At 36.3% G+C, this 12,312-nt stretch overlaps 2 protein-coding genes across 8 annotated transcripts; both read right to left on the minus strand.

Moving 5' to 3' along the window:
* Positions 1 to 1,113: 1,113 nt before the first annotated feature.
* Positions 1,114 to 1,842, minus strand: LOC103405444 (uncharacterized). The gene is made up of 3 exons (XM_070819542.1): positions 1,800 to 1,842; positions 1,655 to 1,753; positions 1,114 to 1,565 (listed from the first exon to the last, which is right to left on the minus strand). The coding sequence occupies exons 1-3, from the start codon at positions 1,840 to 1,842 to the stop codon at positions 1,114 to 1,116; spliced, it is 594 nt and encodes a 197-aa protein (XP_070675643.1).
* Positions 1,843 to 4,477: 2,635 nt separating this feature from the next.
* On the minus strand, positions 4,478 to 10,783 carry LOC103422945 (probable serine/threonine-protein kinase PBL28). Of its 7 annotated transcripts, none has more exons than XM_070818310.1 (10): positions 10,575 to 10,708; positions 9,619 to 9,758; positions 8,956 to 9,091; positions 7,948 to 8,237; positions 6,946 to 7,181; positions 6,698 to 6,824; positions 6,545 to 6,616; positions 6,282 to 6,456; positions 5,588 to 5,720; positions 4,478 to 4,857 (listed from the first exon to the last, which is right to left on the minus strand). In XM_070818310.1, the coding sequence occupies exons 2-10, from the start codon at positions 9,701 to 9,703 to the stop codon at positions 4,612 to 4,614; spliced, it is 1,500 nt and encodes a 499-aa protein (XP_070674411.1). In that variant the 5' UTR covers positions 9,704 to 9,758; positions 10,575 to 10,708; the 3' UTR covers positions 4,478 to 4,611. The 7 variants fall into 7 exon arrangements, with proteins under 7 accessions (XP_070674411.1, XP_008359234.3, XP_017183513.3 ...); XM_008361012.4 differs by having other exon boundaries at positions 7,948 to 8,303; XM_017328024.3 differs by having other exon boundaries at positions 7,948 to 8,303; positions 9,619 to 9,679; positions 10,575 to 10,703.
* Between the last annotated feature and the right edge of the window lie 1,529 nt (positions 10,784 to 12,312).

The raw sequence follows: 12,312 nt of genomic DNA on the forward strand, positions 1-12,312 counted from the left end.
AAAAATGGGAGCTTTAATGAAAAGGGCTTGAGCCAATAAATATTTAACAAAAAATCATCCTAAAATGTTATTTAACCAAAAGGACTCAAAATTTAATTAAAAAATCATCCAAAACTATTGTCTACCTTTTTCGTGCCCTTCTTCTCATCTTCCTTGTCATTGTCCTCATCCTCATCCTCTTATCTGGACCACGAACAATTTATAGTGTTAGTATTTTATTCCAATCAGATCCAATAAGGACCTATGAATCGGTGATGTACGTACATGTCAGGCGTCTGTAAATAGTAAAAAAAAAAAGAACCAAAACATAAAACTGTTTTTGGAAAAAAAAAAAATCAGATACAATGTTTGTTTTTTCTGTGCATAAACAAACATTGTATCTGGAAAGAAAAGAACCAAACAAACATTGTATCTGGAAAGAAAAGAATCAAAATCTAGAAACAGTGACTTAAATTCTATAAACAGTGACTTAGATTTCAGAAATAGTGACTTAGATTACAGAAACAGTCTATGTTTTAACCTTTGATTGTTTCTTTTCTTTCATGCATCCGTTAATTATATTTAAGTAACATGATGCTTATTTTTCTTTGAATCCAAATACAATGAATTTCACTATTTCTTTTCTAACTTACATTTAAGAAACAGTGTGTCTATTTTATTTGGATCCAGAAACAGTGACTTAGATTCCAGAAACAGTGACTTAGGGGGTGTATTCAATTAAGATTTTGAGAGAGTCTCAGAGAGTTTAAATCTATGGAATTTGAGAGAGTTTGAGGGAAAAAAAAAAAGAATTTCCAGAGATTTTGAGTGAATTAATTATAACTTCCAGAGAATTCACATGAATTATGAGAGAATTCTTTACATGAGGTTAGAGAATTGCAGAGAATTTGATCAACAATTTCCTTCCCTTTACAAGCCAAAATCAGTTTCATCTTACTAATACCAAATCGCAATACCAAGTTCAAATGCAATGTTTTCAAGTAGCTATCAAAGTGAAATTAAACATTGGCATCCAAAATCTTGAAAGTTAAGGCTTACAAAATAAACTAGCTATCAAAGTTTTTCAAACACAAATTGCATACTCCAATCCGTAAAAACAATTAATTCTATTTCTCAACTTTGAATGCTATCACTCATAACATCTGTCCACATATTTGTAGCTATGCCAGCTCTCCATGCATTAGCAATTTGTCGTTGTTGTTCTTGAGTTTGATTACCTAGTTCATCATCATTTTCTTCATCTTCAGATTCATCATCTTCTTGTTCGATTGAAAATTCATCAGAACGGCACTCTTTGCGAAGAAAGTTGTGCAACCCTGCAAAAGCTAACACTAACTTTGCTTGTGTTTTAATTGGAAATGGAGGTGCGGACTTAACAATTGTAAATCGAGATTTAAATACACCAAATATCCTCTCCACTACGTTTCTCAAGGAAGCATGTCGAAGATTGAACAACTCATTCGCATTTACGGGGTCACGATCGTTACCAGCAAAATCTTGGAGATGATATCGAACACCTCGAAACGGAGCTAAAAATTGACGACGATTTGCAAATCCACAATCCACTAGAAAAAAATTTACCTAAAAATAAAACACATAAAGTTATTATTTATGGTACGTCCTAGTGTAAATAAATCAATGAATGAATACAAACCTTCTGGCACTTTAAGTCCGTTCCTCCTTGATACAGCATCATGTAACAGTTTGGAGTCATGAGCTAAACCCTCCCATCCGCTAAGAATATATATGAATTCTAAATCAAAGTTACAAGCAGCTAATACATTTTGTGATTATTTTACCATGACGATCACGATAGCTAGCTACTTCGGGTCCTGATACCATTGCTGGTATATGTGTTCCATCAATAGCTCCAACACAATCCTAAAATAATTATAAGAGTTAATACATAGCTAACAATATGTTCATGAAAGTAAAAAAGACTCTTGAGAAGGGAAAATACGAGGAGGTACCGTGGCATATTATTAACCCTAAAGCTTCTGGAGAAGGGAAAGTAAAAAAGATTGGGACAAAAGATTGTTATTAATAGGTTTCACGGTGAAGTTAGATTTTTCCCTTCATTTGAAAACCCTATTAAGAAGATGGCTAGTTATGCAAGGAACCCTATTAATAATATGTCAACTTCACCGTGAAGAAATCGTGGGCATCAAAGTTTGGCCCGGCAATGGCGAAGAACCATTGGTTAGGTTGCAGGGTTCTGGTATCTGGAGAAGATGACTATAAAAAGGATTGGGATAACAGATTGATTATATTATTAATAGGGTTATATGAATGGTAAAAGAAACAAATTCGCAGCTTTCACAACAAGGACAAAATCGAAGCAGAAGAATAATGGGAAGAAGTTGCAGAGGAAGAAAGATTGTACCTTCGCTCGGAGAGACTGGAGAAGACGCTCTCTGGAGGAGAGAGCAGCACACTCAAAATCTCTCAAAGTTTCTAGGGTTGAGGTGAGATTTGCCAAGCTCTTTGGTATTTATACATATCACCTTGAAATCCTCCAAAATCCACCAAATCACAAATCCGCTCAAATCCAATTCCTTTTTCAATACACCTAAACTTTTAGAGACTTTCAAAAAGTTATGATTGAATACACCTAAATTTATAGGGAATTGTAAGAAGTCTTTAAGAATCTCAATCGAATATACCAAGATTTTTATAAAATCTTTTAAATTCCTAATTGAATACCCCTGGAATTATTAATTCCCTGAAACTCTCTGAGAATTCTAATTGAATACACTCCCCTTAGATTCCAAAAACAGTTTTACTTAAAATCCAGAAACAGTTTATTTTTACAGTTCAGAAATAGTGACTCGTCGTTATTATTGAATAACATGCATATCTCAAATTTATTTTCTAGAGAAACAAACGATGAACTCCACTAACGAATAAAAATTGAAAAATAGTACCTTGAATACTTTATGAATAATAACGACGATCACGTTTCAACAAAATATAAATTAAATAGCATAAGGATCTATATTTTTGTATCAAATAAAAAGAAGAAGGTCTGCAAAACAACGATGAACTCCATTAACGACGAAAATCTGGAACTCAACCTAAAAAGTTAGGGGTAAAATCGACAAATCATATTTTATTATAGTTAGGCCATTTTTAGTTAGACTACTTTAATATGGGTCTTGTACTAATCATTAAACAAAACTTATAACATGATTTTTTATTAAAACTAATATTTTTCAAGCCCTTCTCATTAGTTTTTCTTAAAAAAAATTCAAACGACTCCTTAAAATGTTTTTTAAAAGTATTTTGTTTAGTCTCGTTATAGCGCATTTGTACTATTTGAGTGGTAGCTTTGTTTCGCTTGAATAGTTAACGACTGATTCTGAAGTTTCAAGAACATCGTAAAATCCCTCCAGCTTCAGACCCTCTTGCGTAGGGAAACAAGTATGATGAACATCTTATGTATTTTAATGACTTGATGAAGAGGAATTTAGACAAATTTAATCATGTCTACTTCTTAATACCCAATGACATTTCCTGATCCTAGCAATCCTCAACTAGCAAGTTGCAAGTCTTATGACGCGTGAAGAGATAAGAAAAGCAACTAGGAGTTGGGATCGGCCCCATGATATAAATAAATATAAATTTTATGTTGTAGATGTTGGAAAGGGGTCCTCTCCGGATCCCTTCCTCTTAGTCCATCAAGTCCAGAGATCTGAGCTATGAAAATTTAATCTAACGATTAAAGTTATTATAATTTTTAAAGTGGATCTCTGTTTGTAGTCGTCGGATCAAATTTCAATGGTCTAGATTTCCAAACTTGATGGATTAGGAGGAAGGGATGTGGAGAGGATTCTTTTCCGTGGATGTTTACATGATCTCTGCACGTTCAATTTCTTGCCATGGAAGCAGCACAAAGCTAGCAAGCAAAGGATTGATTCAGCAATGGATCTCAACAAATGGTTTCTTTACTTTACTTCTAACGCAGCTTTTGCTATCTAAAATAGTCTAATAGGAAACCTCTTCAAGGTTTGGAGTCAGGACGACATAGTCCAACTAGCTCCTGATCTAATAATATTTTACTACTTTGTCTGTTAAATTTTGCATAAATTGTGTGTTGGGTAATTTGTACTGTAAATGGAGCTTTTCAAGTGGTTCCAATTTGTTAAAATCGTTCTTATTAGACCCCATTTTGTTTTGTTTTCATTTTCACCAAAAAAATTGCTTCACTTTAAAATTAGAGTTAGTTACATTTGTACTCTCAAGTTTAGGTACCATTTCAACCTCGTACCTCAAATTACAGTTTGCACCCCCTCCTGTTGGTCGTTTCTTTTTATAAATTCATTGCAATGTCTTACCTCTAGTTGTTAAGCTGTTTATTTGATTGTTAAACGATGGATCGGAAAAAATGTGCCAGAGATTGCACATCAAAAGCCAGTGATTTTCTTGAAGACCTGCACAGCTTTTAGAGAATTGCTAATTTATACATTGAACCCTGAACTTTTAAACTTTTACTATTTTCATTTGATTCATGTACTCAACAATGCTTTTAGTATCATATATTTTTCTTGTGTAATTAATTACAAATCAATCAAATCTATAAAAGAATGAAGAGAAGACACTGATACAAGGAACTCATTTGAAAAGCTCACTCCCAAGAGTCACAGCACCTATCTCCTCATCAACTTCTATATGAAAATGGTTACTTTCTCTCCCTCGACGAATTCGTTCTAGCTCCTCCACAACAATCTGCATCTGCGGCCTTCGTTCGCTCCCATCTACACACATCAATGCCAGCTCCATCATCTGTTTTGCAGTTTGCCTTGACATGCCACCTAATGTTTCATCAACAAATCTGTCCAAATCCTTGCAATCCTTCACCTACAAAAGCAAACGGAACTTGATAAGAAATGAAAGGGTTGAAACGATAACTATATAGGCTGCACCTTGGCTTGTTGCTTTCTCCTTTTGTTTACAGTTATGTCACATAAGCAGATCTTAAGAACGAACGAAAAGGTAACTTCTTTGTATGACAAGCTTGCAAGTACGAATAGTCAGTGAAGTTTCACACCTACGCATAAATGCATATATAACGATGAAAGCATGTCCAACATATATAACTCATAACCTAAAGCGAGCCATGATCTTGTAAATGCTAGAGTGACTGTGTTGTTCAGAACCGACGACTCATTCTCCCTCTCCACAAACTTTTGATCTCCTTCGTTCAGGAGGTACTAGGATTTTCTCTCTACTACATCTCTCACAGTCTCTAAAACCTTCATTCTTTCTTTAAAAGCTCTCCAATTATGTCACTTGATCTGATCCGAAAAGGATAAGAACAACCTGCAAGCTACTCTGGAATCTTGAGAATGTACATTAAATTAGAGAGAGCTTCAGCTATCATTTTGCTTGCCTTAGAGAAGTGAAGTGTCCATCCACATAAAGACGTGTGGAGTGCAAGAGTGTAGATGGGGAGGCGTTTGGCATTAAACGCGTTAAGTCTTTCTGCAGTGCATGAAAAAAAAACAGACAAGTTCCTGATGGCCTATACCTAAAAGGTAAAGACTGGGGGAATAAGAAGTTAGCATTAGGGAAAGATAGAGATAGCCACCTGCAATATTAAATTATCCCCCGAGTTCAACTGGTTTCTTGCATTTGCTTCACGTCCACTGATCAATTCCAGTAAGAAGACCCCGAAACTGTACACGTCACTTATCTCTGAAAACTTCTTTGATGAATCCAACCTTTATGAAAAATAAGGAGTAGATTAGATTAGACATCATCGACAAATTCAGTCTAAACAGAACTACCGTAGTTCTATAATGAAGGAGATCTGTAGGTTTTTTCTTAAATCGAATTAGTCAACTTAAAATTAGAAGCAACTTCCACTATAAGAACTAGAGGCATAACTTGATGAAGCACTCAGAAGCAGACTGTTACTAGCTGCTCAATGTAGTACTAGAAGAAAGTTAATCATACCGTAATACAATCAACTTCTAATCTTGATAGTTTGGCACTCAACTGATTATAGAACTCGACACAATCAATGGTACTGTTTAGTGTTAGACTGTTTTCACCAATCTAGATTGCATAACGTGCGAAAATGACCTGCAACGAATTGACCAAGGAATCTTTGGTCAATAAGTTAGTGGAGGAGGAAACTTACTCTTCTATTCCACGCAGGCAATTCTTGCACATCAAGCAATCTTGATCATTAGTGACAAATAGCATTACAGGCACAAAGAGGTGCTATCCGCATCCTACAATCTAGCATAGACTTAGCATTTTGAGGATAGATTACATACTCTGGGTCACGAAAGCAATCTACGGCTGAAGATGAGCCAGCATGATGACCCACTAGCAATTTGGTTAGTCCATAATCAGACACCTTGGCAGTAAAGCTTTCATCCAGTAGAACATTGCTTGTACCAAAATGCATGTGCAGAAGAGGAGGCACCAAACTGTGAAGGTGCGCAAGTCCTTTTGTGCAAAATAACCAAAAGAGGAAGTTCAATTATTTAATGCAAAAGAGAAAGACTTGCACAAGAACTTGAAGCAGGTGATGTACCTTTGGCTGCTCCCAAAGCAATCGATAGCCTGTGCTTTATGCCCAACTTTCCAATAGGTAAACCTTCAGCATCTGCATAATTATGTTGTTAAAGAGGGGAAGAGAGAGAACGAGAGAGAGAGAGAGAGAGAGAGAGAGAGAGAGAGAGAGTACCATATAGATGATTCCCAACATTTCCATTTGGAAGATAGTCATATACAAGTAACTGTTGAGTAGCATCTTGACAATAACCAATAAGCCTAAGAATATGCACGTGGTTGACACGAGCTACGTGCTTCACCTGTATCACATCAAGAGAAGTCAGAATACTCAGAAGTTGCTACCAAATCATTTTCTACGCACTACCTCTCTAAGAAAGTCATGGTTTACTAGATAAGAAATATGAATCGGCACTTGCGAACCTCATGAAAGAAATACTGAGTTGGGGCATGTAGGCGTCTCTTGATAGCCACAATAGTTCCATCTTGGAGCAATCCCTTGTAGACCAAACCAAATCTACCTTGGCCTATGATATTAATTTCATTGAAATTGCGCGTCGCTTGCTCCAATTCCAATATTGTGAGTTGCCTCAAGTTTGGTGCACTGTATGGAGAATGAGCAACGGCGTAGGGAGATGTGTCCCCTCTTTCCCACTGAACTGAAAGAAATCAAAGAAGAAACCAATTCACCAAACTTACCGCAGTGAGCCAAACCAAATTTTAACAGATAAAACACCAATTAATATTTTGTACAACATTATCAATCAAGCATGAAACAAACTTTGCATCATTTTCAGTCACATCCTACTGTTACATCTGTAATCTTTTTAAGACATCATCAACGATAGAGAGTACTTTTATGCAGAGAGGCAGAAGTGACGTACACTGGAACTGAATTCTACAAGACGCACCGCATAATGCCAACTTTGGACCATCTAGCTAGGAAGATTCCAACTTTTTTTTTTTGGTTAATTAGAATGCAAAGTGGTAAATACAAATAATCGAAACACATGGATGTTTTGCTCCCTTTCGTAGAAGAAGCAAGTTGATTTATCTTGAGGACCTGTTTGGGAAACCCCAATTTGAGAAAGGCATTTCCGTATTGTACCAAAGTGGGTGTGTGTGGCCAGAAACTCATTACTTACCCCAGTGCTGCTTCAATTTGAAGCCTTCGAAACAGTATAAAATTGTATTGTTCATCATTTGACTTAACAAGAATACGGACGGCAACTGGTATTTCACATGTTTTATGTCATGCCCCTTTCAATAAACTGCCTGGAAGGCTGAAGTGAAGGCATATGCGATGCAAGGAATCCACGGAATTCTTTGGCTAATGATCAATGCAGTTAGATGTTTTCCTCATTTGAGTCATTTTACATACTTTCAGGGCCTGAAAATTCCTCAAATGGCTATGAGCTATCTTACCAGTGGGTGATGGTGGAGATGACGCTGTCTCAGATGTTCGCCTAGTTAATCTTTTTACACGCATCAAGCAGATGTAAACGAGCATCACTATGATAATCACAAGCAGAGTGGCAACAACTCCACCGGTAATTGCTGCAACTTTCGGTTTTGATGAATGGTTACCACGAACTTCTTCCACGGGTGTGAGTGTTGGAGTAACGTTATCCCCATCAACTATGGCTTCTATCCTCCTGCTTCTTGGTTTATGGTGCTCTTTTCGTAGTTGAATTGAAGGGTGCGTAACGAAAAGTCTTGGAGCAAAAGGTGGCAAACTGACTGCGTTAGTCCGCAAAGAAACTGAACAGATACCAGAAAACCTGTTGAAGCATAACATCTAACATACTTCTTACATGATTACAGAAATATGATCAAAAGACGAAACTGTGAACAACACATTATTTAGAATCTAAGGTACTTGCAATATGCGTCAAAGCTCAAGAGTATAGTTCCCTTAACCATACTAAAATTATTTTAGACTTGTGGCAGTCTTCATAAAGCTCTTCAGCACAAAAACCAGACTTTGTCTCCTAAGTTACATTGGTAGTATCGTAAAACAAAAATTGAACGGGGCTTCCACACAATGTGTTTTATGTAACTAGTTGAACACGATTTTATACCAACTTGGATTCTTAAAGTAACACCCATAGAACATCAAATATACAGGTCCCCAAGGAGCCGATTTGTAAAACTAGCATGTTGTTACAAACTGGGGATTAACTTTTTGGCTAGTAGACTATAAAATTCAGGATATGTTCAACATAAGTACTGATATGCATTACTACGAGACTTTAATTTGTAGTCAGCTTCCTGGCGGTAATCAATTTGTTCGCTTACGTCTTATATTAATGCTATGAAGGCAATAATTGTTCTACCCTGAATTTTTTAATGAATCATCATATACTATTAACTTCTACATATTACAGACTGCACTGCTAGAGAGAGAGAGAGAGAGAGAGAGAGAGATCTTACAGAGGATAAATGCAAGGGTCCTTCAGTTTGTGACAGTTGACAATTTTCCATTGTCTTGGACAAGGACATCTTCCAGTTCGACCATCAAACAGTTGAGGACTTCCACCTCCTCTCTTTAAACTTAGTACAGCTTCAGCTATATATTTCAGAGAGGGAAAAAAGAATAAGAAATCAGCATTCTTCCACATGCGAATCGCAATGAAGATTATGCAAAGCATATTACTCAAAACCAACAAGAAGTAAGAATATGACAGCCTAAACATCATGCACATTTTGCGTCAATCGCATGCCTAGCCAAACCATTTCGGACATGAACAAGAAGTTGCAGCATAGCAGTTTACAAGGGAATTCCGATATCCAAAACAATTCTAAACACCGAGTACATATTGGAAGCAGCAACTTAAACATATGATTTCATCCTATGAGTCAAATAACAGTAGGAAAAATGATTGCTTTTAGTTCTTACTGCAGAATCTGGATGAGAGAAAATGATTTCATCCATTTCATTCAAATAATATGCACAAGAAGACGAGGCAATAACAAAGTTGGATAGAGCAATATGCTCCTACTCCGACTCAAGCTCGAATCCCGTTTCTGGCAGTTTAGATTAGATTAAAATATCGCTCGAATAAAAAAGAGGAAGCAAAGTGAGAGAAAAAGTACCATAAATTTTGTAGCTTGTTCTGCTGGGTTCCAAAATCTGGATGAGAAGAAGCAGAGGCAGCTGTTGCCACCAGAACAAGCGCATTGTCAATAAGCCTCAACCCATTTGAAAATCCCCCCCCCCCCAAAAACAAACCACCCTGCAAATTATAAACCAAACAAAACCCTAATCAGCCACCCAATCCAGATTCTCGAGACTCGAAGAACCCTGAAAGACCGACAGAACAGGCTGTCTTGTCTTTTGTGGGACCATTTGCTGTGTTTCTTGTACAACGGCTAAAATCCCAACATAGCATTCACACTTGGCAAACAAAATCACAAAAACCCCACATCCCAAGAGATTCCCATGGGAATCGCAGAAACATCCACATGAAACAGTTCAAAACTTGGGAAATGTTCAAGTCCCAGAACCCAGATAGTGAATGATGATGATAATTGATAAGAAAGTGCTGTGCTTTTCCCTCGGGTTTTTCACTTTTCACCTTACGAAAAAAAAAACAGCTTTTTCTGACAGGGCTTTTACTTCTGCTGTACAGAAAATTCTTAGGATTCTCGCTAAAGTAATGAGACCCCAAATTTCCAAATCTTTGCAGATTTTTGGGTTTTTGATTGTTTCACAAGAACAGTGTAAAACCAGTCCTGATATGCAGAAAAAGTTAGTCAACACAAAGCTAAAGGGTGACTAAATGGACCTTCCCTTCAATGTTAGAACATGTTTTCTGTGACAATCTTTTGCAAACTTTTTTTTTTCTTCTTCTACATGTCAAGGAAAATAAAATAAAATAAAATAAAATAAATATATATATACACACACACACATATATATAGTCTAGAGAGACGGAGAGAGAGGGACAAAAAAAAAAGCTGACATGCCCTGCAAAAATGGAGCTGAAGAGATTCATAGATTATGGAAAAAACAGCTTATTTTGTTGCTGCCATAGAAGGCTTCAGCTTACCGGAGAATTCTTGTATTTTGAGCTTGTTGAGGTCCCTTGTGCAGGTTTACATTGGAAACAAAGACTTCTTCTCCCAGAAAAGCAGCTAAACACAGACATAATGAATGATATGACACACAGGACATGTTCCAAGTAGGTCCGGATGTTCCTATGCTATGACATATTAACAGTTGTTCTTCAAAACCCCTCTTTGTTTTTGGGCCTCTTTCACATTTGTTGACCGTCTCAGATAACTATATAGCATTAAATTATTAATTTTTCAAATTTAAGAAATTCAAATCATTGTTTGTGTTGCTTTATAGAGAATTAGAAATGATTTGGACAGTTATTATGTGAGATTTTAACTATTAATTCAAACGAGTATCACAATGTATCAACGGTTGACAGTCATTTATGTACGTATGAACGAATATTACTTGCACAACTCTTATATAGATTCATAAGAGGTTTTAGTTTTTAAGTGTTTGTCAACTTACGTAGAAACTGAGCATGTTGTGTGTACTTTTTCATATGCCATTACATTTATTATATAGGGTATTTGAGTCTACATGATATAAGTACAATTCAGTCAATGAGAAGATGTGTTGGGACACTTACTTAAATAAGAGTGAAATTTCATCCGTTGATACAAGCTAATCTCACAATACATTAATGGCTAACAGTTTCACATGTGCATAGACAACGATTACAATGATCGAATTTTTTGATGAATTTTCTCTTTCCAAAGTAAGAACAAATTTGAGATTGTATTCTTTGCCAAGCAACAGATTTTTTTTTTTTTTTTAACAATCGATATTATCTACACTAAGGGAGAGGAAGTGAACTTAGCCTCACAATAAGCTAGTAATAATTTAGTTTAAATTTGCCTTTAGCGAGAATCAAACCTACGAACTCTCACTTACAAGTCAAGATGAATATCACTAGACTGTAGTACTAAAGTGGTAAAACAACAAACTTTACTTTTTGAATTTGAAGAATAACTTGCATGCAATTAGGACGTCAATATGGCACAAACCCACACCAATTACTCATGAGTAATGCCACTAGTTGCATGTAATAAAGTTTCTCTCATAAATTTGAGGTAGTTGTGTAACCAGATTATAACTTCTTCCAAGTTCCAACTTCTAACTTCCAACCCAAGCTATTATGGAATTCAACATCTAGACCGTAAAGATTTTTTGTTTAACCGGAATTTTCTACGGTGATCTGATACTCCGGAGTATCATAGTACATTCTCATGTGTTATTGTGTGTGTTTGTACAGAAAGGGCTTATCTATGGGTCTACATAATACATGTACTAGTGAGTTTACGAGGAAGGAGGGTTTTTGGGTACCAAGTCGTTGTCGGACTCGGACTGGTCCTGCATAATCCTGCGGTTCATGAAGTCCAAAAGGTCCCACAACCAGCGACAGTCACATGACACTGGGTTGCTGTGCTGCCGAGCGTTGGCAGAGGGGACACACATGCATAACGCCTTCCCTCCTAATACTATTCTCTCCTTTATATCCTTTGTCTGCCGAGCGTTGGCAGAGGGGACTCTAATCTCTATCCTTGTTTTGAAAAGTTGGTTTTTATGGAAATAAAATAAAATAAAAGAAGCACTCTTGTGACCTAGTCCTTTTCTTCCTTTATGCAAAGCCTTATTGGGAGGATATTAACATTTTTAACTATTTGAGTTGCAAATCTTTAATTTGGTAGTTCAAAAAATTCATTTTATGTCTTCTGCATCTTTTCAAT

Source organism: Malus domestica, chromosome 03 (assembly GCF_042453785.1).
Source record: "Malus domestica chromosome 03, GDT2T_hap1".
In the NCBI taxonomy this organism is placed as follows: Eukaryota; Viridiplantae; Streptophyta; class Magnoliopsida; order Rosales; family Rosaceae; genus Malus; species Malus domestica.